Here is a 25,201-nt window from a genome sequence, read left to right on the forward strand (position 1 = left end):
AACATCCTTCGTGTGGCGGACAATCGCGAATATCGATACACTGCACTTTCAATCCTTCCGTGCACTCTACTTGACTCTAAGTCGATCGCTCTCGCGCATAACACACACACACACGTCTTCTAATGTAACGAGCAGGTCGTGTTGCAATAAAGTCGTCGTGATATTATTTTAAAACGTGATCATCACTGCGATTATTTCCACCGTCCTTTCCGTATCCTGCCCAACAGATACTTTTGTATTCCGATTTCCAGTTTTAAATCAATTTTAAAGTATCTTATCAAGTACTCATAATATTTTGAAGGACATTATTTGATATATTGTATTGTTTATCCTGTTACGTCCTGGCGAAATTTTCGCCGCCCGTTACAGCGAGCGCAGCAGCGGTGCGCTCGCGCCTCGCTGTGCGTGGCGATCACGAGGCAAAGCAATAGCCCGTGATCGCGTCGCGTAAGCGTGGCTAAAAACTTGTTAATTTGCTAATAATTAGAAAACTCATTATCGAATCATGGAATCACGTGAGGGAGGAAATCCTCCCTTAGAAAGTAAACTTCCGAACGGTAACCCACCCTAAACCGAGCTGAAATAAGGGCGCTAATTGACTGATTAATTGCGAGTGCTTTGCACTTGCAATTGGCGATCAGCCAATTGCAAGTGCAAACGTAAAGCTGCCGATGTACCATGTGCGCTCGTGCCGCCCAGCCGCGCGAAAGATAAAAAGGGCGCTTTGCCCTTCCTAGTGCACAAAAACGCACTAATCAATCGAGATCACACGGCTACGCACGTTCCGCCATCGTGACAGCGGGAATACATATCCCGAAATCCGTGTGGAAAAAAGGCAATTAGGAATGCGCGCGATTAAAAGATTCCGGCGGCAGACTCGCCGCGCGAGAGTTGAAAATTCGAATAAACTGATAAAAACCTACCTAGCGAGCGCAATACCGGGGTCAGAAAAAATTTAATTAACAAATTAGATGACAGCTGTTTGAAGATTTATGACCTGCGGTTCATAGCCCTTTACCCCCGATCATCTTCACTTTTACATATATAAGGCGGGATTTTCGGGCGAAATCCGGATTCTGCTTCCTCGATTCCGTGAGAGTACGTCGTGAGTTGCTGAGATAATTTCGCATTTTGAACTTAGTCTATTTTCGAGAGAAAATAAATTCACGCTTTGAACTTAGATTATTTCGGAGTGATATTAAATTCACGTTTTCAAACTTAGTTCCTTTTGAACCTAAAATAGATTATTTGTGTGAATCGAGGTGGCAATTCCCGCACCTAATCACTTTGCATTTTCTTTCTGTTATATTAAATTTAGTTGCGAGCGAGCGTGATACTTTTTGTAAGGGTGCTAGTTCTGGAGTGATTGTTTTTTATATATATATAAAAAGTGAGTATCTCGTTCTCACTTCTGAGTGGAACATCTTTTTTTTTCTTTTCTTTCCTCATCCTTCTGAGATTCATACGGAGGAGAGGAGAGCTCTCGTGCGCATCGAGGAACTCGCGACGCCCGCGTTCCCTCCTCGACAGCGCAGTCACGCTGGTCACCATTACGCGAGCGCTTCCTAGCGCTCCCTCAGAGGGACTGGACGTGGTCTCTATCTCTCACATTCTCGTTAGTAACAGTCCTTCTGCTATTACGTTTCTTCTCTCTGGAACTCCCTTCCGGTGGCCATCCGCACCTCTAATTTTCTTTCCTCCTTCCGTCGTGAGTTTTTCCGTCATCTGATTCGGGATCGACTGTCAGCTGTGCCCTAGATTTGCGCTCCCTCCTCGGCCTATAGCACGTGCCTCAGCACCGCATTTCGTTACTCGTATTCTATCGTATTGTTAGCCCACTCGTTTTTCTTGTATCTATTTTATTTAGTATTACCATAATTTCTTTTTCTCTGTCCTCTTTTAACTACTCATTGTTATTTTTCATATTTTTTATATTATTTTTATTCTTAAGTTATCTTTATTTGTATTCTTATTCGTATTTTTTTTTCTTTTTTTCTCCTCATCTCGTTTAGTTCTAAGTATCTGTAAGCCTCTCGAATTACTCACCTCTAGCACTAAGATACTGTACTCCTATATCGGCTATTGTTACCTTTGTATGCTAATCTAATCGTTCTTAGAGGGCTTGCCCTAGAACGAAAATAAAAGCTTTGTCTGTCTGTCTGTCTGTCTCTCTCTCTCTCTCTCTCTCACTTCCCTTTTCATCTGAGCGTGTCTCTGTATTGAGATAACCTTTCCTTTTTTTTTTTTGCGATTACGTCACCGGAGGAGAGAAGAGATTTCTTGCGTTTCGGGGAACGCGCGACGCTCGCGTTCCCTCCCCCAGGCGCGGTTACTCCGATCACCCCTGCACGAGCGCTTCCTAGCGTTCCCTCAGAGGGACTGGACGTGGTCTCTATCTCTCTCTCTCACACTCTCGTTAGTAATTATAAAGCGATTACAGCGGCCGAATTACTCTTATTAATAAAGGCAACCTTCCGAACCATCTTCCCTAAATCGTATCGAGCCACGCGTCGACTCAATACCAATTATAGAAATGGCATTCTTTTGCTCAGGATGGGCAGGTCAAGGCGGGCATTCAACTAAAGTGGCTCCAAGCCGAATTTGAATCTGCGGGGGTATTTGACCCCCCGCGTATTTCTGCCTCCGCCCTCTCCAACCTTACTAAGGCCACCGCCAGAGCCGCTCACGATGCCTCAGGAGCTCTTTGTCGCTAACCCGCTAGCCTTGCCGTCCCCGCCCCCTCAGGAGATCATCGTCACCACGGGTCCACCAGCGTCGGAGAGTAGTTCGACGACCGCGTCTCCCGCTTGTTGCGCCCTTCCCCAATCAGGTCCTCGAGGTCCCATAATCATCGCGGTGAGGGCCGTGAGACCTGACACTTGTATTCTCGTGACGATGGAGCTGATATCACCAAAAATACACAATTAAAATTATATTTCTTTTTAATTTTTTTTCTTTCCCGCTCCGTGCTTTCCTAAACCCCGCCGGACGTAACAATCCTTTTACTCCTGTCGAATAATAAAATATTTAATATTACGTATTGTCTACAAAAGAATAGTTCTGGAACATTCGTTTTAAGTTTATTTTGAAATATTTTGTAACTAATAAGATACAACATATTTTAAGATAAATTTTTGCCTATTTTAAATATGAGAACTTAAGATTAGAATAAATATAAAAAAGCCAAATTAAAAAAAAATTAATACGACTGTTTATCGTCTTGAAGATATTTCAGGAAAATTCTTAAAATATTTTGATACTGTCCTTATAACGTTATCAATATTTAACCGATGCACAACTCTACGTCACACCTCATCTATTTGATGATCAACATCAATTTTAAAGTAAATAATCAGAGAGAAACATAACTCATATTTTACACTGGTGTCGATAAGATAGATGAGATATTGTGCAATATAGAATTGTGGATCAGTTAAATGTTGCTGTAATTGACAATCAATATTAACAACTATTAATTAGCTTGAATACAACTTTAAATGTTTTTAATAATATTAATTTGTATTTTTTATTTTAGTAGTAACGTATATAATTACCAGAACCTTGGTGACAAAAGATCGTTTTTATCCTTATAACGTTATCAATATTTAAACAATGCACAACTCTACATCACACTTTATCTATTTAATCATCAACATCAATATAAAATTAATTCATCAGAGAGTAACATAACTCAGATTTTACACTGGTGTCGATTAGATAGATAAGCTGTTGTGTGATATAGAATTGTAGTCTGTTAAATGTTGCTGTAATTGTTAATCAATATTAACTATTAATTAGCTTGAATAAAACTTTAAATAAATGTTTTTAATAACACTAATTTTTATTCTTTGGTTTATTAGTGACATATATAATTACTAGTATCTTGGTGACAAAAGATCCCATACAGCACGGGGAGCTCCCGAGGAGCTCACAAAATTTTTCATAAGCTTCATTTAAGCTTCCAAAAAATTCGCACGGAGCTCCCTGGGAGCTGCTATGTCCGCTTTTGAGAGCTGCTTGAGAGCTTCATTTGAGCTCGCAGGGAGTTTATAAATCATGTTTTAAGAGCTCCCTGAGCTTCAAAGTAATTCCCGGGCAGCTTTTATACAAGCTTCCTGAGAGCTTCATCTAAGCTTGCAAGGAGTTCAGAAATTGTTTTGAGAGTTCCCTGCGAGCTTCAAAATAATTCTCGGGAAATTTCTATATAAGCTTCCCGGGAGCTCTTATGTCCGCTTTTGGGAGCTCCCTGAGAGCTTAGATGAAGCTATCAGGGAGCTTATATAGAAGCTTCACGGGAATTATTTTGAAGCTCGCAGGGAGTTCTTAAAACATGATTTCTGAACTCCCTGCGAGCTTAAATAAAGCTCTCAGGGAGTTCTCAAAAGCGGACATAGGAGCTGCCGGAAAAAATTTTATTTTTATATTTTCTCAATTTTCGGAAGCTCTCTCTGAGTTGCGAAGGCCCACAAACTCTCTTTGTGTAACATAAACAATATATACTACACTTTGCTGCTAGTGAAGTACTAACTGCTAGGTAAGCCGTGAGTGATCTTTCTTTCGTGAGTTTTTTTTTATAAGCCTTTTGGAGTAAATTTTCTCACGAGAAGGAGGAGCGCCGTGCCTTCGCATAGTGGCGATCTTGCGAACTACTCGCGGCTATATGACTATACATGCAGTACATTAATTTACCCGATATGTTCAATCTCTGGGAGTTTGTTTTGTTAAATTTTGTAAACTTCTTGAAAACTCAGCAAAACGAACTCCCTGGGAGCTTGTTTTGTCGAATTTTGTAAACTTCTCGGGCATTCAGCAAAATGAACTCCTTGGGAGCTTGTTTTGTCGAATTTTGTAAGCTCCCCGGGAGCTCAGCAAAATGAACTCCCTGGGAGCTTGTTTTGTCGAATTTTGTAAATTTCTCGGGAGTTCAGCGAAATGAACTCCTTGGGAGCTTGTTTTGTCGAATTTTGTAAGCTCCCCGGGAGCTCAGCAAAATGAACTCCCTGGGAGCTTGTTTTGACGAATTTTATGAACTTCTCGGGAGCTCAGCAAAATGAACGCCCGGGGAGCTTGTTTTGTCGAATTTTGTAAGCTCCTCGGGAGCTCAATAAAACGAACTTTCTGGAAGCTTGTTTTGTCGAATTTTGTAAGTTTCTCGGAAGCTCAGCAAAATGAACTCCCTGGGAGCTTGTTTTGTCGAATTTTGTAAGCTCCTCGGGAGCTCAGCAAAATGAACTCCCTGGGAGCTTAATCGGAGCTTTGTGTTGTATGGGATGGTCTTTATCCTTACAATATTATCAACATTTAACCAATGCACAACTCTACATTACACCTCATCTATTTAATCATCAACACCAATGTAAAATTAAAAACAAATTTACCTTTTTAACAAAGGTAAAAAAACGCGCCAAGTGTGGTTTTTCTTTAAGAAAAAAAATTACAGAATTCAAGATAATACTTTTGATCATATCAAATTCAACCTAACTGGTATATAATCTGTAATACTACAAAATGCATGATATTCAAACTAAATTACCTTTTTTAAATAAGTAAAAAAATTGCTCCAAGTATGTGATTTTCCTTTAAAGAAAAAAATCATAAAATCCAAAAATATTTTTGATAAATTCAATCTAAGTGATATTTTTTTATAACGAAAAAAATTAGAAATCCAAAACTTGAATATAAAGAAACTTTTGATCAAATGCTAAGTAATATACATTCCTGAAATAGTATAACTCTGATGATTAAAGTGACAATTATTTAAAAATACAAAATTATTGTATTCACACATAAATTAATTTTTCTATAAAAATAATGATATGTAAATATTTTACGCTAATTAAGAATAAACACTACAAAATAAAAGTGTTAAGTTTTTTCTCTACAAAAATAATGATATAAAGAAATATGCGCCAATCTATAAAAATAGATGTTTATTCTTTGACTGGCATTCATAGTTTGAATTTTTATTAAGTTTGTATCAGACTAGAGATTTATATTGAAACGTAACCAATTAGGAACAAAACCAATTCGTTAACTTTGCTTTAAATGGTCAAATTCCAATTCAGTCTCAATCTCAATCTTTAGTCTGATATGGCTTTAAGATTGTCTTAAGTTTGTTTTTAGATATAATTTTGTTAACTACAAAGGTTATTTAATTATAAATTTAAGAAAATCTTAAATACAAGATCAATCTATAAATATCACCCTTTTGTATTAAATTATTGGCTGCTGTGCGCCGATGTGACGCTGCTGCGCGCCTGTAAAAAACAACTTTCAGGAAGCATATTAACAAGAAATAACAGATATAATATTGAACTGTTAAATAAGTATTTTAATACAAATAAATTACAAATATTACAAATAAATTTACCCAGAGCTAACGACGTGGACATAATAAGTTTATGTAACTCCTTTTTTTATTTTTTGTTGTTTTTATAGTTTTTTATTTTTTGGTTTTAATTAGAATTATATAAAAGCCATGCATCGCAACCAAGGTCTTCCCATCCATTGTTATACATTTTGGCCACAAAATGGCCGGGGCCAATACGATGTATCAATTTCACCTTCCCCTTACTACTACTCACTCTTCTTGTACAACAAACACTACACATACACTTTATGACTCCAAAATGGCGCTCATGCGACCTTCCTCCCCCTCCCGTCGTTCATCTACAGATCTTGATCGCAACTACAGAGCTGGAACCCCGAAGAAGTCTCCGCTAACCCTTACGGAAAAAACACTCTAATTTTGAGAGTTTACACTCAAAATTGAGTGTTAATACTCGATTTTGGGAGTTTACTCCTAAATTTAGGTGTATACGTTCAAATCTTAAGTATTTAAACTAAAGATTGAATGTTTATACTCGAACATTGAGTGTTATACACCCAATGATTGAGTGTTCATACCAAAGTTTGGATTTAAATACTGAATATTTGAAAGCATACTCTCAACATTTGGATATGACATTCAATAAATGAGTGTATACTTCCAACATAAAGTGTGAACATTGAAACGTTGTGGATGTACACTCAACATCTATCGGTTGAAGGTATACACTTAATATTGAGTGTGCACTCTCAAACATTGGATTAGAAAATGTTAAATAAAAACAAAAGCAAGAAAAGCAAGTTTAACCGAAACATTCAACTATAGAGTGTTCAGCTGGCTTTGAGTATTAATTTGAGTATTACTTTCAACTTGGATGTTTGCCATCTAATTGAGTGTTAATTTCAGTGTTATTCTTAAATTTAGGATTAACATTGAAATTAACACTCAATTAGATGGCGAACATTCAAGTTGAAAGTAATAACACTCTAATTAAAAGTAAATTAAAGAGCGAACACTCAAGTTGAGTGTTTACACTGAATTGAGTGTTTACCCCTTGTCCCAAATTATACTCAACTTGAGTATTTTTTTTAGTGTTATTTTTAGTGTTTTTTCCGTAAGAGAAACTCCATTGCATTTCCTATATAAATAGCTGAGGTCACAAATATCTTGCGAGTAAAACAAAATTTTTACGTCTATTGCATAAAAATGGAACTATAATGAATTGTAAAAAATGTCAATCCAGTTCGAAGCATAATCGATCTGTATAAACTCTTATATAATTTCTGCCTACGCATGTGTATGTGTGCGTGCGTGCGTGTGTGTGTGTGTGTGTGTGTGTGTGTGTGTGTGTGTGTGTGTGTATGTTGGATATATCTGTACATTTGTGTGTATAAGAGTGTGTCTGTGTGTATAAATGTGTCTATGTATGTTAGAGTGTTTGTATACGTCTTACATCTATGAGAAAATGATATATAGTTCAAGCCGATATATCGGTTTTCCGGCCTTCCAAAGGTTAAAGATATATATTTTTTAAATCTATCAAAATTATTTTTTTTGAAAAATGGTGGCTAATTCAAAAAAATTTACGAATTGTATTTTTTCCACTATAATTTATATATTTCGGATAACTAACAGCTTCTTATCATTGAAAATAATGAGATTAATATTTGCAGTTCATTTTCAATTAAATATATAATTTTTTATGTGGTGGATTCAATATGGCGACCAAAAAGGTGCAAAAATCATCGATTTTTCTAAACTTCTCTACGAATCCTTTCTCAAAAACTGTTTTATGCACGATCTATTATCAGTTTATGAATTTATTTATTAGTATATATCAATGGATATCTGTAAAGTTTTGAGATCGCTAATTACAAATTTAAAATCAAAATTAGGAAATTAAAAATGGCAGACCCAATATGGCGAGAAAATTTTCTAAAAAGTGGTCAAATTTATTTACAATTAAAGATGTTTTTGAATTTTCGAGATATTTGGGTATTTTGGTTTTTTTCAATGTAGATTGGTAAAATGTGCGAACTTTTTTGTGTATCATTCAGAAAAAAATTATTTTTCTTTTTTTCATACAAATAACATTGTAAAGCAATAACTTTGCAATATTACAGTATCGATTTGTTTGACCTACAATTTTTTACTTTGGATTCATAATTAGCCATTATTAAAATCTTCAAAATTCAAATTAGTTCTCCTTTTCAAAAACTTTGGTCGTCCTATTGGATCCATTATTCTAAATTTTTTTATTTCGAGTTCAGATTTATAATCGGCGACCTCAAAACTCGCAGATACTTGAATTGAAATGAATTAGCTCACTTTTCAAAAACTTGATCCACCAAAAATTGGATCCGCCATTAAAAATTTTTTTATTTAGGTTTCAGATTTATAATTAACGATAAAAATCCTAAAAATCCCCAGATACTTAAATTGAAATAAATTGGCTCATTATTAATTAATTTCGTCCACCATATCTGCCATCTTAAATTTTGAAAATGTTTAAATTCTGACTTTAGATTTGGATTCAGCGACTTCAAAAATCCATGTATACGAAATTCCACACTAAAAAAAATTGTCTTCTAGGAACCAAGGAGATACTCTAAAAATAAAAGAAAAATTCTAAAGTTAAAGTTAAAATCATAAAATTAAGTAGCTATTCTCAAATTTAGACTTTTCCTTTTATTTTTAGAATATCCTCTTGGTTCTTAGAATACAATTTTTTTCGGTGCATGAAAAACGCATGTAAGAAAAAAATATATGCTTGGGATTAATGATCAACCATTTTACTATTTTAAATTTACTTATAACTTTATAAATTTATGTCCATTGATATATACATATATATATACTAATAAATAAATTCATAAATTGATAATGGTTTGTGCATAAAACAGTTTTCGACAAAGGATTTATGGAGAAATTTAGAAAAAATGTAGAAAAATCGACGATTTTTGCAATTTTTTGGTCGCCATATTAAAATCACCATGTTAAAAATTGTGTGTTTGATTGAAAATGAACTGCGAATATCAATCCCGTTATTTTTAATGATAATAAGCTGTTATTTATTCAAAATTTATTAATTATTGTAAAAAAAGTACGATATTTCATAAATTTTTACGATTTAGCCCAAATTTTTAAATGAAAATGACAATTTTGACTAAAAAATATATCCTTAAAGTACAACTATTTCGTGCACCGATAGTTGCGAAAAAAGTTAGAGTTTTACACTATTTTGATGTAAAAAAGAATATTGAAAGAACAGTTTTTGCGATTTTTTTTTATTTAAAAGTCGCCATAACTTTTTTGAACTTTATTTTACACAAATTTTGACGATAAATTCTGAAAGAGCGTAAAATTTTACGTAAGAAATAATGCTTTCTAAATGTTTTATAAACCTTTAACGTTGCAAATAAAGTCGCTGAAAATTTTGTTAAAAATGCGTCCGCTTGGGCGTTAATTGTTTAATTAATAATTTAGTTCTTTTATTCAATTCTTTTTATTTTTAACTAACCTGAAAGTGTGTCAGATATAATACTCTCCTTAAAAAAACTATCTTGGTAACGATACTCGTAATAAAAAATCAACTTGTTCTGCAAATATAGCGGAAGTTTCTTTTGATGAATATATTCTTTTACTTCATACATAATTCGTTGGCATTTGAGTTTTGGCTTTGCTGATGATTCCAGGAGTCTCAGAAAAGTGACTGTAATCACAAGAGCTTCTTTATTGCTAAGCCATTTTTTACATCATTTTTACTTTTAATTATATTTACACACGCGCGCGCGCGCGCGCGCGCGCGCGCACACACACACACACACACACACACACACACACACACACACACACACACACAAAACATGTTTTAAAAGAATTAACATTATTTTAATACAAACAAAAAATTTTGCTGTAAAAATACAATATTAGGAATTTAATATAATGAAAAACTAAATAATTTAATACCAATAAGATAAATCATGTAGCTTTTTCCCAAAAAGAGGAGTATGTATCTTATTATTGTATCCAAAATACCAAAGTTTTTGAATTCCACAAAATTGGAGCCAATCAAATTACTTACACCAATATGCAAAAATATTAAATATACCTTCCAGTCAGATTTATCATGAAGTTTTGTTAAAATGCAATATACATCTGAGTTCTGAAATTATTCTTTTATATAAATACGATACGAAAATAGTGCATCTTTATTGTGCAATATTTTAATATAAAGTAACTTGTACATATACTTTTATCGTTTTCCTTTGTATATGCATGACAATGTAGGGAAAGACGTAACTTACACAACTACTCCAATGAAAAATTAATAATGTCAAAATAATGAGCCATATTATTAGATGTTGAACTTGAGAAATCCCAAAACTCTATTTAAAAATAATTCAAATATATTTATTTATAAAATTTAAGCTATTACTTAATATTTATGTAATATATATGTGATAATGTGTGTTAATTACTGTATTGATCTGTTGAACATTTTGCTGTACTGTAGGTATACGAATCAATTTTAAAACAGGCAAAAATTCAAAGACAAGTAACGCAGAATTCGAACTTGGACCAGGTGGTAAGATACTTGTTGGATAAATCCACGTATAAGGTATTGAACTGATAAGATCAACGAAGAAATATCCTTTCACATAACGTCTGTTTAAATGTACACAGTTCTCACTTTGTATATTTAGAAGAAAGAAAACATAGATAATAGTCCATATGGTGAAAATTTTTCTCTTCTTAGATAATTTTAAAAACATTTTATATAAATTTTATTACTCTATTAGATCATTTCTTATATATTTTTTTTAATTTTACACAAATTTGAAAATATAAAATGTAAAATGTATAAAAATTTGTAAAATTATGAGCAAAATTTTCAGTAAAAATAAAAGTTGATGAATTTAATCTCTCTCTCTCTCTCTCTCTCTCTCTCTCTCTCTCTCTCTCTCTCTCTCTCCCTCTCTTTCCTTCTTTGTACGTTATCGTGGCACAACTACCGTGCTACTAGAGTGATATCAAGAAAAATTTCACGTCCATCCGTAGATACAAATCCGGTAATAAAATTTAGGAACATGTCAATAATACAAACAACGTAAATTGGATATACAATATCCCAATATTCAGGACCGCTGCTTTTTCCAATTCTATAGAAGCATATAATATATGGAACTGTCATAAAAATATATAAATAAATGACAGTCATTATGGCATTCCAGTAGAACCTGTAATAATGTTTTTTCTGTTACATTTGTGCTCACAGAATTAAGAGTCAAAGCTATCTTCCTCAATCCTCATACCTTAATATACTACATGGATGAATCATCCATCGATGAGATGATCTTGAATGTTTTTTTTTTTCGAAAGCAATAGCTGCTTGGCTGCGGAAGATTAAACGCGTTAAAGGATATCGAATGGAAACAAGGACAAGCTTCTGAAGATTTCGCTTCCAACGGTTATAGAATCTTGCGTTTGGAGGTAATTTCGGCAGATTGCTGCCAGAAGTCCTTGGTAAATCGCATATGTGTGTGCGTAAATTCGCTCGTTTCATCAGGATATTCGAGTCTTGAATCTTGATACTGATGCCAATCACATGTCAATGATTGCAAATAAAAGATGACGATCTTATCGACATATTCAGATTTCAGAATAAAGATTGCTATAGTTATCTAATTATTACTTATTATTATTATTGTAATTAGTTTCTAAATCCAGTTAAATATTCTTAATGTTTAAAAAAAACATTACATCTGTGTGTAATATTACTAATATGGAAGAAAAAATTCCTAATAAGTTTCAGCTTAACACATATATCTCTGGATTATGTATTGGTAAATTTGTTTATTACCGTATATAACAAAAAAATTAACTCTTCCATTAAAAGTTATTATTTATATAAAATATAAAAATGTTATATTAATATCAATAATTAAATAAGAAAATAACATCTACGTTTTTATTTAATATTTTTATACCTTAATAATACCTTTAAAGATATAAGGCAGAATAAAATTTTTGTTAAATTTTTTTTTATAAACATATATCAAATTGCACTAGAAAAATCTTTTACAAATATACTCTGATAAAAACTTTTTTTATAATAATTTTTCTTAATAATCTAATAATTTTAAATTTTTTAAAATTATTTTATATATTTTAAATTTAAAATCATTTAAAAAAATATAATTTTTCAGATTTTAAAAAAAATTATATTTCTTTAGAAATTATATAATAAAAAACCTTAAAATGTATCAGAATTTACATACATGAAAATTTCTTAAAAAAAATGTTAGCTCTTTAATATTTTTTAACATTTGTTTCGATAAGTTCTTTTTCTGTTATATGAAATTGAATGAATATTTACTACATAGCATCAGCAATATAAAAGCGGCGAAATTCTTATATTTGTCTTGTATATAATTATCTTGTATAATTAAAGAACACAAAATAAAAATAAAAGACGCAACAAAAATTTATGAGACTCACTAAGTTTAAATAAAAAGATCAAATAATATTTAAAAGATGAGGACCAAAAATTAAGCTGCAAAATAAAAGAAAATAAAGTGTTTTGATAATACAGTATATTAAATACTATATCAATACAATATAATATATTAAATATCAATAACATATATAGTATTAAATATACTGTATAGTATTGATATAATATTTAATATACTGTAATATGCTGTTGCAATACCTGTATAATATATTTAATGTGTCTAAAGATGTGTCTAAATTCTTATTTCAGTATGTAAGACATTATTTTGAGCTTTGAAAAATCTGAAAAATATTAAATATTTGTTCGAATTATTTTTTTAAAAAGTATTCCAATTCGTACAAAAAAATCCGAAAATGTTTTTTATTATAAAATTTAGTTTATAAGAATTAAATTTTGAAAAATTATATATAACAAATTCTAAGAAAAATTTTATCAAGATCTACAATATGATTTACAGAACACATTATACAAAAAAAGAAAAATATTAAGGTAAGCAGAACTTCCGATATATTAAACGTGCCATCTCTCGTTTAATTTGCACAGAAAATTTAAATTAACCGGCTTTATACTTCAGAGCAATATTGAAAATCTACTTGAAAGATGAATTTAAAATTGCTATAGCAAACGACAAGCAAATAGGCAAATTTTGCATTCATATAGAGTCCATCGATGACCCTCAAGGCTACAAATTTATAGTGCAAATGTACTTTTCAATAATTATTAACGGTTATTTCGGCGAAGCAAGACTCAACAATTCGTTGATGGAAAAATTGCGATACTTGAAAAATAAACTGAGTATATCTCATTGTCAAAAATTTATGTAAATTAATGACAACTTTAGTAAAATAGCTAACTTGTAATTTCAAGACACTGTTTTACATTTTAAAGCTTTAATTATCTTAGCTCAGATAACTTAAAATATTTAATGAAAATTATATATAACATCAATTATGTTTTTAAAGAATATTCTCAAAGAATAGAATAAAATCATTTATATATGTATACAGAATGCAGGAAAAAAAACAGAAACATTAAAATATCTCGAAGAGAATAAGTGTGTTTTGATATAAAATATATACATACAAATATATACATACGTTAAATATATACAAAAGTTTTTAAGCTTGATAAGGAAAAATTATGTATTAAAAATAACACAGCTCCAATGATCTTGACCTTGATATATGTTATACAGATGAAAATACTAATTAACTTTGCTTATAAACTAACCGGCGATTTTGTATAGTTTTTGAGATATACTCATACATGTAAATATACTCATCTACATGTAAAACAGAACAATTATTGATATGATTTTTGGCCGAAAAGAGATTAATCTTGGTTTGTATGGAAAGTCGAAAATTCATACACATACACACATACGTGTGGAATAGATGAATTTTATTGACGTAGTTTTGGACTGTAAACATCATTGGAATGAATTTCGCTTCGCATGGAGAATTGAGATGGAAACACACAGTACAAATAGATCATACTGCTATATTTCTTAAATATGTTTTATTAATACTACTATATTGCTACCAGAATCCGTTTCCCATAAAAGTAAGCGACATAGAATGCTAATTAATGAAGTGAGACGTTTAAAGACGTTTGTTGTTCTGCGCACGTGCAATATCCGTAAGGACAGCCAGTGGCGTCAATGTGGAAGATATATGAATAGGTTATTCACAAAGTATTATTAAATAACAGAAAAGAAAGTCACAATTCAGAGAAACAAGCTTGTCAGGAACTGATTAATAATGTATATAATACTTTTATAAAAAATTATAAATAACATTACTCAAAAATCGACGTCAATCAAAATGAATTACGGCTTATCTTCACTTTCACAAGGAGACTTACGGAAGTGTCACTCATTGATTTTAATAAAACTTTATACACTTGCAAAACATTGAAAAATAATCGATACGTATTTTTTTATTTCTGCAACCCACATAGAAATTGGCATTCAGTGGATGTCCAGTGAACGTCCACTAAACCTCCACAAATCCATGGAACGTCCATGTGGTGGAAATCAGACGGACGTCTATTAGATATCCAGTAAACTTCCATGGGCCCATTGGATGTTTACTTCCATGATGGAAGTTAGATTGATATCCATTAGAGATCCACTGAATTTCCATATAGCTCTATAGGATATTTACTTCCATAATGGCAGTCAGATAGATTATCCATCTTACCTCTATAATAGATCTCTGGCAAATATCTTAAAAGATGTCTATTATACGTTACGTGGATCATTAGTAGAGGCTTCACATAGCCTCGATGGACGACTGACAAACGTTTTGTGGATCATTAGTAGAGGATTCACCAAGTCTCGATGGACGACTGACGGACGTTTCATGGAATCGAGGTTTCTCTACTAATGATCCACAAAACGTCCGTCAATTATCCACCGAGGCTCCGTGAAACCTTTATTACCCACCACTACGTGGCGTGTGTTTCTTTTGAATAAAATGCACTTTCTAGGTGAATAAAAGGGACTCGTCCAGAGCGCAGAAAGAAGTAAGATTTCGTCATCGACATATAGTACAAGACTGAACTATATCAGTAAAACTATATCTGTAAAAAAGATTGATAAAAATGAGAAGAAAAATATAAAAAGTTTTATTTAAGAAAAATAATATGTTTAAAGAAATATTTATAAGAAATATAATAATATATTTTTAATCAAGAAATACTTATATTTAATGCTATTTTAAGTATAAAATATTTTTGAATAAAGGCACTTTTGAATTTTGTTAAGAATACATTTTTTTATATGTAATGATCCACAAAACATCCATCAAACATCAATCGAGGCTATATGAAACTTCCACCAACAATCCACACAACGTTCAATAGCGTCCTTAACGACGTCCAATGGACGTCCACTGGAAGTTCCAAACCTCCATAACAGACGTTCAATGGACGTCTATTGGAGGTTTCATTTCTATGTGGGAATGGTGCGGGTTTAAGAGTAGAAACCACCCTTTGAACGTTAAGGGTTCTCTAAGCATAAGCAGAAAACAATCATAATAAAAGTTGGAAGATCTCTCGCCAGTGAATAAATAAATAAAGTAAATTCTCTTTACGTCAACTCGACTGGCCAGTTTATTAAACAATTAATAATAATAATTACACGACGTTTCGACCCTTGGTTCGGGTCCTTATCAAGTGAGATCTACAACAATTACATCAGTGTCAGGGAGAAGGCTATAGTCGTGGGCGTATAAAATAATATAAGAATGTAAATGAGTCTACATAGGAGTTTTGAGAATAAATTTAGTTATATTTGACATCGTGCATGGACCTTGCTATGATGATGTGTGCAGGCATATCATAGCACTGTAAGTAGATTCGCGGAAAACAAGAAAAAAAAACGACAATGTAATTAAACTAGAATCGAACAGTGGGTGAAGTCAAAGTAAAACAGTTAACTTACGTGTCGGCGTGTCACAAATAGTTATGAGTCAAATTGACTAGTCACAAATTAAAAACAAACAAAATAAAAATTAAATGGAAATAAATTAAGATAAAATATGCGGATTTCCGCGAACACAAGTCAGTAGGTTTTGTACGTCTTAACAGCCCACAACTATTATAGCCCAATATTTGTAGTTCTTCATGCAAAGTTATGCCAAAAGTTTCTTTGTCTTCTTACATTTTCTTTATTCGATTGAATAGTTTGATATGTATCCAGTAATCCCAAAATGGCATTGTGGCTCCAATAGAACACTGCAATATAATGTAAAGCTACAATTAATTATATAATTCTAGTGATTTTGGATGGGAGCGTCCCATAGATGCGCACAGTAATAAACGGACACAGCAGGCTGAGTGAAACGGACACAGTAACAAACGAACACAGACCAAACGAACACAGTAACAAACGAACACAGACCAAATGCGCACGGAGCGAAACGGACACAGTAACAAACGGATACAGACCAAATGCGCACAGAGCGAAACGGACACAGTGTGAAACGGACACAGACCAAATGCGCACGGACCAAATGCACATGGACCAAATGTGCACACTGCACATGCGCACACTGCACGTGCGCACGGACCAAATGCAATCCATGTACATTGCAAGCAAAGTAAAGTCTACATAGGTTAGCGACTTGGACGGAGTGGGTGCGGGAGGGGGGCCGAAGGCCCCCCTTGCACTCCCCTTGTGTGTGTGTGTGTGTGCGTGCAAAGCATTCACTGCATCACATGGGTTTGCGACTTTCCGTGTGTGCATTTGGTCCGTGCGCATGTGCAGTGTGCGCATTTGGTCTGTGTCCGTTTCGCACTGTGTCCGTTTTGCTCTGTGCGCATTTGGTCTGTTTCCGTTTGTTACTGTGTCCGTTTCGCACTGTGTCCGTTTGTTACTGTGTCCGTTTCGCACTGTGTCTGTTTATTACTGTGTCCGTTTGTTACTGTGTCCGTTTCACTCAGCTTGCTGTGTCTGTTTATTACTGTGCGCATTTGGGACTCACTTTTTTGGATTATCATTTAGCTAACAAGGAGCTGTTAAACCTTATTATTCAATGATTCTGTTTGAAATTTATTTTACCTGATATATATATTTTTGTTTACTATCACAGTTATTTTTTGTTTTCTATTACTATTATCTTCTCTATTCTATTTTAATATCAATTTATTTTTAATACAATTATTATATATGTTATTTTGTTATTCAGTAATATTATAATCCAATTTAAGCATACTGAATTTTATTTCTGTCATCAACTGATTTTTTTTTTAGACTTGTCTTTCTTGTATTAAGAGAAAGAATGAATACATAAAAAACATTTATATTATATAATATAAGAAAATTAAAGTATATAAAATGATTAAACATACTTGCGAAAATTATAGTTGTCAAACCAGAGTAAAATACCATTATAGGAACTGAGTTAAAACGTCTGAACTATTCGAGAATCAACGGAGGTGTGAACAGGCATATTATTCGCTTTCACTTTTTAGACAGAATATCAAATAATTAAAAATATGAATTGTTGAGAAACTGTATTTTTTTGCAAGTTGATACCGTTAACTTTCTTGTTCTTTGATATGTATCATCTCTGAAATGAGTCTTGTATGAGCGTGATTCAGAATTTAAGATCCTGACATTATTCTAATCAAAATTATGATTATTATTTAAAATATGTTTAAGCACTACAGAATTTCTCCACAACTCAAGTTTATAGTTATTTGCGTGTTCTTTTATTCTGGTTTTGGGCTGCCTTTTGGTCTGCAATGTCCTATATACGAAGCATTACACTTAATGCAGCAGATTTTGTAGACATTATTTCTCTAATTAATATCAGTTCTTTGGTCTTTCTGCACTCGGATAAACATGTTTAATTTATTAAGACATCGAAAGCCAACAGTGAATAAATTTTTATTAATAACGTTAGTTGCGGTTTCAGAGATGTGCTTGATATAAGGCAGTACAAAATATTTTTTCTTATTTTGTTAGCTTTCAAATGTAGGTATGATTGTTGAAAAGTTTTTCAATCTTGAATTTATTTCTTTAAAAACAAGATCTAGAGGATATTCAAGTAATATATTTATACAATTTTGAGATTCTTCTGCTGAAATGAAGGATTCAACAACAAGATTGCTCTGTCAACTAACCTGTAAATCATGCCTATTTTATGGCATAGAAAGTGATGCGATAAAAAAACTATAAATATCTCCTTGAAAATTTGTTTTTATAATCAATATGAAATCAATTTTTATCTTGTTGTCTTCAACTCTCAACAAAAGATCTAAAAAGCTAAGACTGCGGTTATTCTTTAGTTCAAAAGTGAATTGAAGTCTCTTTAAACTATTAAACATGTTGTTGATTTCTGCAATTTTAGTCATCAGTATAGTTAGTAAAATGTCGACATAGTGATAATATATTGGAATTTTAATGTTCAACGCTTTTAACGCATTTTCTTCAAGATCTTGCAATACCAAATCCGCTAAGATGGGAGAAAAAGGCATAATGGAGATCCCATCGAAGTTCTAAACGTTTGCTTATAAATTTTGTTGTTAAATGTGAAAAAAGTTGACGTTAAAATAAAATTAGTAGTATCTACAAAAGTAGTGTTTAACGGAATGGACGTGTTGTTTCCAATATATGTCCATTTGTTTACAATACTTCCCAGCTAGCCAGGCCTATTAAAATCACATATCGTGAAAGCTTTACAGCAAGGATTGTTTCAATTTTAACAACAATTTTATGACAAATAATTGTCTGTTGCTTTGTTTTCTAAAAGTTTCGAGCAAATTTACGGCAAAAGTTTTCATCACACGATGCTGCAAATAACAGAGAAAGACTTGTACATAAATATTACGTATAGAAATTACAAGATTTGTTCCGACACGACAAATGCAAAATTTAAGCAAATAACAGAGCAAACCTTGCTACACGACATGACGATAAATTTATGGTAGAAACAGGAAATCTTGTTAACCACAGAATAACAGCAAATTAGTAGCAAGAACAAAATAAAACTTGCCGAGCATGCTTTCGCAACAAAATTGCGACAAGGTGTGTCCATAAACAGCTTAGTTTTTGTTGGCAAGGCTTGTCGCAAATAGTATGACGCACATTTTATGCAAATAACAGGGTTGCATTATCGGGTTTTAAACTTTATTTCTGACTTTACTAGCTATCTCGAGATGGCGCATTTCTCGTGAAAAAGATTTACCTACTGGATTAATAAAAGGGGCTCGTTGAGAACAGAGAACCAAGTACGATTGCACCATTCACATTTGATATTGGATTAATCAGTCTAATATTTCAGTCTAATAATCATTTTTGTTGATCTAAATTTCGACAATATTTGTCCTGTTCTTGCCACAAATTTGCTATCATATTGTGCATAGCATGGTTTGCCTTGTTTTTGCCACAAATTTGCTATCATGCTATGTACAGCAAGGTTTACTCTATTCTTGCCACAAATTTGCTATCATATTGTGTACAGCAAGGTTTGCCTTGTTCTTGCTGCAAATTTGTTGTTATGCTTTACTAGTAAATTTTACCCTGTTATTTGCATAAAATATGCGTCATACTATTTACAACAAGCCTTGCCAGCAAAAGCTAAGCTTAATGCGGACACACCTTGTCGTAATTTTGTTGCAAAGGTTTGCTCGAGTTTGCAGCAAACTTTGCGCAAAGTTTGCGTCATTTTGCTAGCTGGGTTTGTATTGCAAGATCCCGAGGAATATTAGTAAATAACAAGGTTGCATCTAATAATATGTGTGTCGATGGAATCGTTTTACCAGAAAGAGCGTTATACAAACTGAAACTATCCTTTGCATCCCTTACGGAAAAAACACTCTAATTTTAAGAGTTTACACTCAAAATTAAGTGTTAATACTCGATTTTGGGAGTTTGCTCCCAAATTTAGATGTATACGCTCATCTTGAGTATTTACACTAAAGATTGAGTGTTTATACTCGAACATTGAGTATGTACACCCAATGATTGAGTGTTCATATTAAAGTTTGAATTTAAATATTGAATATTTAAAAGTATACTCTCAACATTTGGATATGACACACAATAAATGTATACTTCCAACATAAAGTGTGAACACTGAAACGTTGGAGATGTACCCTCAACATCTATCGGTTAAAGGTATACATTTAATATTGAGTGTGCACTCTCAAACATTGGATTAGAAAATATTAAATAAAAACAAAAGCAAAAAAAGCAAGTTTAACCGAGATTAAAATTAATCTGCATTGGTAGAAATGGACATAAAACGAATATTTAAAATAAACATTCAACTAGAGTGTTCAGCTGGCTTTGAGTATTAATTTGAGTATTACTTTCAACTTGGATGTTTACCATTTAATTGAGTGTTAATTTCAGTGTTATTCTTAAATTTAGGATTAACATTAAAATTAACACTCAATTAGATGGCGAACATTCAAGTTGAGAGTAATAACAGTCTAAAAGTAAATTAAAAAGCGAACACTCAAGTTGAATGTTTACACTGAATTGAGTGCTTACCCCTTGTCCCAAATTATACTCAACTTGAGTATTTTTTTAAGTGTTATTTTTAGTGTTTTTTCCGTAAGGGATGTCTGTTGTAACTGGATAAACTATCTTTAATGATTTTGTACAAGTAATTCGCAAAAGGATATAGGGCCATATTTATGGAAGAAACAATTATTCTTAAGTGTATGTTTATGAATTTTTGGAAGGCCAATTTTAGGTAAGCTAGAGTTACTGGAAGAGCCCAATACGTTTCTTTGAGAATATATAATATCTTTTATGTAGCTATTCTTTTAACATTTTGTTTAAATTTTTTTTCAGGCAACAATTAATTTGTAGTTTAAGTCTATCCATCGTTTCAATAAATGTACGGTATTGGTGCCATAATGAAATTCAAGAAACGAAAAATTATATTGAATTTAAACGGAAAGTTTTTGATATTAGGTGTACAAATAAGTTTTCGCCGTTTGACAAAAGTTGGCGCCACCAGTAAGTTATGGTTAAAATTGTCAGATGTAAAACTCCATTATCGTAAAGTTGGACATCTGTCAACAACATAACCTTGAAATATTAGTGAATTTTTATCAGTATAATATATTCTTTTGTGTGCGAAAATGTCGAGTTTTGAGCCAAATAAGCGTCATTTGCGGAAACTTTTGATTTACTTCTTCAATTTGAAGAAATTTGCAGTTGAGGCGCATCGATTGCTTGTAGAAGCATATGGCGAAGCTGCCTTAAGTGAGAGAAGTTGTCGTCAGTAGTTTCAAAAGTTTAAGAACGGTGAATTTAACATTGAAGACAAAGAACGTAGCCGAAGGCCGAAAGTGTACAAAGATGCGGAATTGGAAGCATTATTGGATCAAGATTCGTGCCAAACGCAAGAAGACAAGCAGGCGATGGACAATACTTCGAATAAAACATAAGGTTCCGTTCTTTCACAATAAATGCCCAATTTTTGATTAAAAAAAACAGCGAAAACTTATTTGTACACCTAATAATTCAAAATAATTAATATGACTCTTCTTTTCCTGCTTGTTCCAAAATCCAAAGACATTTGAGTCATTGCAACAGCAACCCCAACCTGTAAAAGAAGAGAGAGAAAAAATTCGGTAGTAAAATTTTGTTCTGAATTTGATTCAATAACTGAATTTGTCTTCCATCATTTAAAATCTTCTAACACAGATTTGGTCATGAAAACATTTTCTTCGTAATCCCCACTATTAAATTTCAATGCTAAAAATTTTTGTTTTTCTAGTCGTTTGCAGTGAATAAATCCATAAGCCATAGCTGGACAGGCCGATGTTAAGACACCTAAAAATTTAGAAAAATTTCTAATTTTATATGCCTTCCCGATTTTAAACTCACTTACTAGCTCTACTATTTGTTTTTCTTTTTATTTGTTAAATTTAAGAAAAATTTAACTGACAAGAAAACCTCGCAAACCCGAAAATTCTGATTTTAATGAAACTTGGCATAAATGTAGAAGGGGTAAATACATGAATTTAGAAATTTTCAGTTGGTGCTTATAAACGGTTTGAAGGGGTGAAACCACTCTTCAAAGTTGAGACATTTTTGCGTTTTCTCGATATATCTCGCAAGATGTGATGTACTGATCAAACACACGTTAGACTTGATATTGATGTGAAAATCACACGTAACATCATTAATAAAGTTCCATTTCATATATGATACATACCGTGACATGATGAATATAAAACTTGAATGTAAAATATGCGCGAGATTCTCTTGTGAGTCAATAATGAATCATAAATATTTACATTTTTGATTAGCAGTTAAACAACTCTTTTGATGTTGCTTCCAATAGAAAGGGCTTCCGGATACATGCCGCGTCCTGGTACAGCGTTGCGCTGACGTTTCGCAAACGTTGTAGTTTGCATCAGGGCTAGGAGCTCCGATACTGAGCTTTCTTAGATTGTAACCATCCTTATATACCCCTTGTCCTGGCCGAATGAAGAGAAAGAAAAAGAAAAAGAAGAGAACAATATAGCTTTTCTTCCGTATCTTTAAGGTACGACAGAACCCACATGGAAACAAAACCTCCAATGGACGTCCACTGAATATCCAATTCAGAGCCATTGGAAATCCATAGTTCCGCATTGCGTACGTCTATTGGATCTCCATTGGACGTCGTCAAGGATGTCTACTGGACGTTGTGTGGATCGTTGATGGGGGCTTCATGGAGCCTCGATGGACATCTGACGGATGTTTTGTGGATCATTACGTATAAAAAATGTATTCTTAACAAAATGCAAAAGTGCTTTTATTCAAGAATATTTTATACTTAAAATAGTGTTAAGTCTAAATATTACTTGATTAAATATATTATTATATTTCTTATAAATATTTTTTTAAACATATTATTTTTCTTAAATAAAAGTTTTTGTTTTGTCCTTTTCATTTTTATCAATCTTTTTTACAGACAGTTTATCAGTTTTGTACTATATGTCAATGACGAAATCTTATTTCCTTCTGCGCTCTTAACAAGCTCCTTTTATTCACCTAAAAAGTGCATTTTATTCACAAAAAACACACGCCACGTAGCGGTGGGTAGTGAAGGTTTTACAGAGCCTCGGTGGATGATTGATGAATGTTTTGTGGATTATTAGTAGAGGAGTCTCGATTCCACGAAATATCTGTCAGTCGTCCATCAAGGCTCTGTGAAGCCTCTATTAATGATTCACGAAACGTCCGTCAGTCGTCCATCGAGGCTACGTAAACCCTCTAGCAATGATCCATGAAACGTTTATCAGTCGTCCATCGAGGCTACGTCAAGTCTCTATTAATTATCCGCGTAATGTATAATGGACATCTTTTAAGATGTTTGACAGAAATTTATTATTGAGGTAAAATGGATCATTTATCTGACTGCCACCATGGAAGTAAATATCCCATAGAGCTATGGAAGTTTAGTGAATCTCTAATGGACGTTTATTTAACTTCCATCTTGGAAGTAAACATGTAATGGAACCATGAAAGTTTACTGAATCTCTAATGAACATCCATCTGACTTCCATTATAGAAGTAAACATTCAATGAAGCCATGGAAGTTTACTGGATCTCTAATGGACGTCCGTCTGATTTCCACCATGGAAGTAAACATCCAATGGAGCCATGAAAGTTGACTGGATCTCCAATGGACATCTGACTTCCACCATGGACATGGACGTCCTATGGATCTATAGAGGTTTAATGGACGACATCCACTGGATGCCAATTTCTATGTGGGAACGCATCAGCAAAATTTTGCGTAGACACAATATAAAAGTAATCTTCAAATCACAAAGGAAGATTTTCCAGTTACTTTCTGATCCGAAGGATCAGAGACCACGCTTAGAATCACCTGGTGTATACAAAATCTCCTGCTCTTGCGGAAAAGTGTACTTAGGAGAAACCGGGAGGAAGATTAGTATTAGTAGTAGTACACGAATCAAAGAACATAAACGGTGTACCAAATACGGCCACTTTTTTCAATCAGTCTTAGCCGAACACTAGATGGAGACTGGACACTCCGTGCAATACGAAAAAGCTACAATACTAGCTCTTTCTCAAGGTTACTTTGTCAGGCACCTGTTCTCCCGGTTTTTTTTAATCAATTAAAAACATTTCCGAACAGCACATATTAATTGGCAAATGGTAAGCTAATATTGTATTAAGGTTGGCCAACAGTTGACCAATAGTAGGCCAATAAACTGTGCTACTACTAGACGAACAACTCCCTCTCCCCTCACCGCCATCCCTATTACCAGGACAAGGGGTATATAAGGACGGTTACAATCCGAGAGAGCTCAGTATCGGAGCTCCTAATCCTGATGATGCGAACTGCAACGTTTGCGAAACGTCAGTGCAACGCTGTACGCGGCATGTATCTGGAAGCCCTTTCTATTGGAAGCAACGTCAATGGCCGTGAAAATTAGTGAGAAATGGCCTTTAAATCTAAAACTCTTTTGATAAACATATCAATGAGTTGAATGTTTAACATATTACGGTCGGTTAGAAGTAATGTAATAATATTAACTCTTTTGATGGTTTATAATAGAATCTAAATATTCCAATGTCTTAATTGATTTTCTTACATTTTCCTCACATATATCTTTTGATTTATGGATAAATTTATGGATAAATCTTTTAAGAAATCATTCAAATATGTCACCATTACTATTCCTTGGATGGCATACGAATTGAAAAATTTTCTTTTTGAATATAAATCTTAGAAATTTTCTGTGACATTCGTAGATAAGAACTAGAAAATATGTATCTTTAAGGTTTAAAGAGCTCATAAAATCCCCTCGCGATAATAAACTTAACGCGGATCTAATATCTTCTAAAATGTAAAGGTTTGATAAAT

General features: G+C 33.0%; 1 protein-coding gene across 1 annotated transcript in view; it reads right to left on the reverse strand.

Annotated features, from left to right (window-relative positions):
• Positions 1-12,039, reverse strand: part of LOC105828650 (potassium/sodium hyperpolarization-activated cyclic nucleotide-gated channel 1-like) — a 55,151-nt gene extending 43,112 nt beyond the window's left edge. Inside the window, exons 1-6 of the mRNA XM_036287050.1 lie at positions 11,644-12,039; positions 11,344-11,568; positions 10,810-10,996; positions 10,576-10,716; positions 10,298-10,493; positions 9,849-10,040 (exon numbers count right to left, since the gene is read on the reverse strand). Coding sequence (XP_036142943.1) covers positions 9,849-10,040; positions 10,298-10,493; positions 10,576-10,716; positions 10,810-10,996; positions 11,344-11,568; positions 11,644-11,894 — 1,192 coding nt within the window. The 5' untranslated portion in view covers positions 11,895-12,039. The remainder of the gene's footprint in view (positions 1-9,848; positions 10,041-10,297; positions 10,494-10,575; positions 10,717-10,809; positions 10,997-11,343; positions 11,569-11,643) is intronic.
• Between the last annotated feature and the right edge of the window lie 13,162 nt (positions 12,040-25,201).

Source organism: Monomorium pharaonis, chromosome 5, assembly GCF_013373865.1.
Source record: "Monomorium pharaonis isolate MP-MQ-018 chromosome 5, ASM1337386v2, whole genome shotgun sequence".
NCBI classification, from domain to species: Eukaryota; Metazoa; Arthropoda; class Insecta; order Hymenoptera; family Formicidae; genus Monomorium; species Monomorium pharaonis.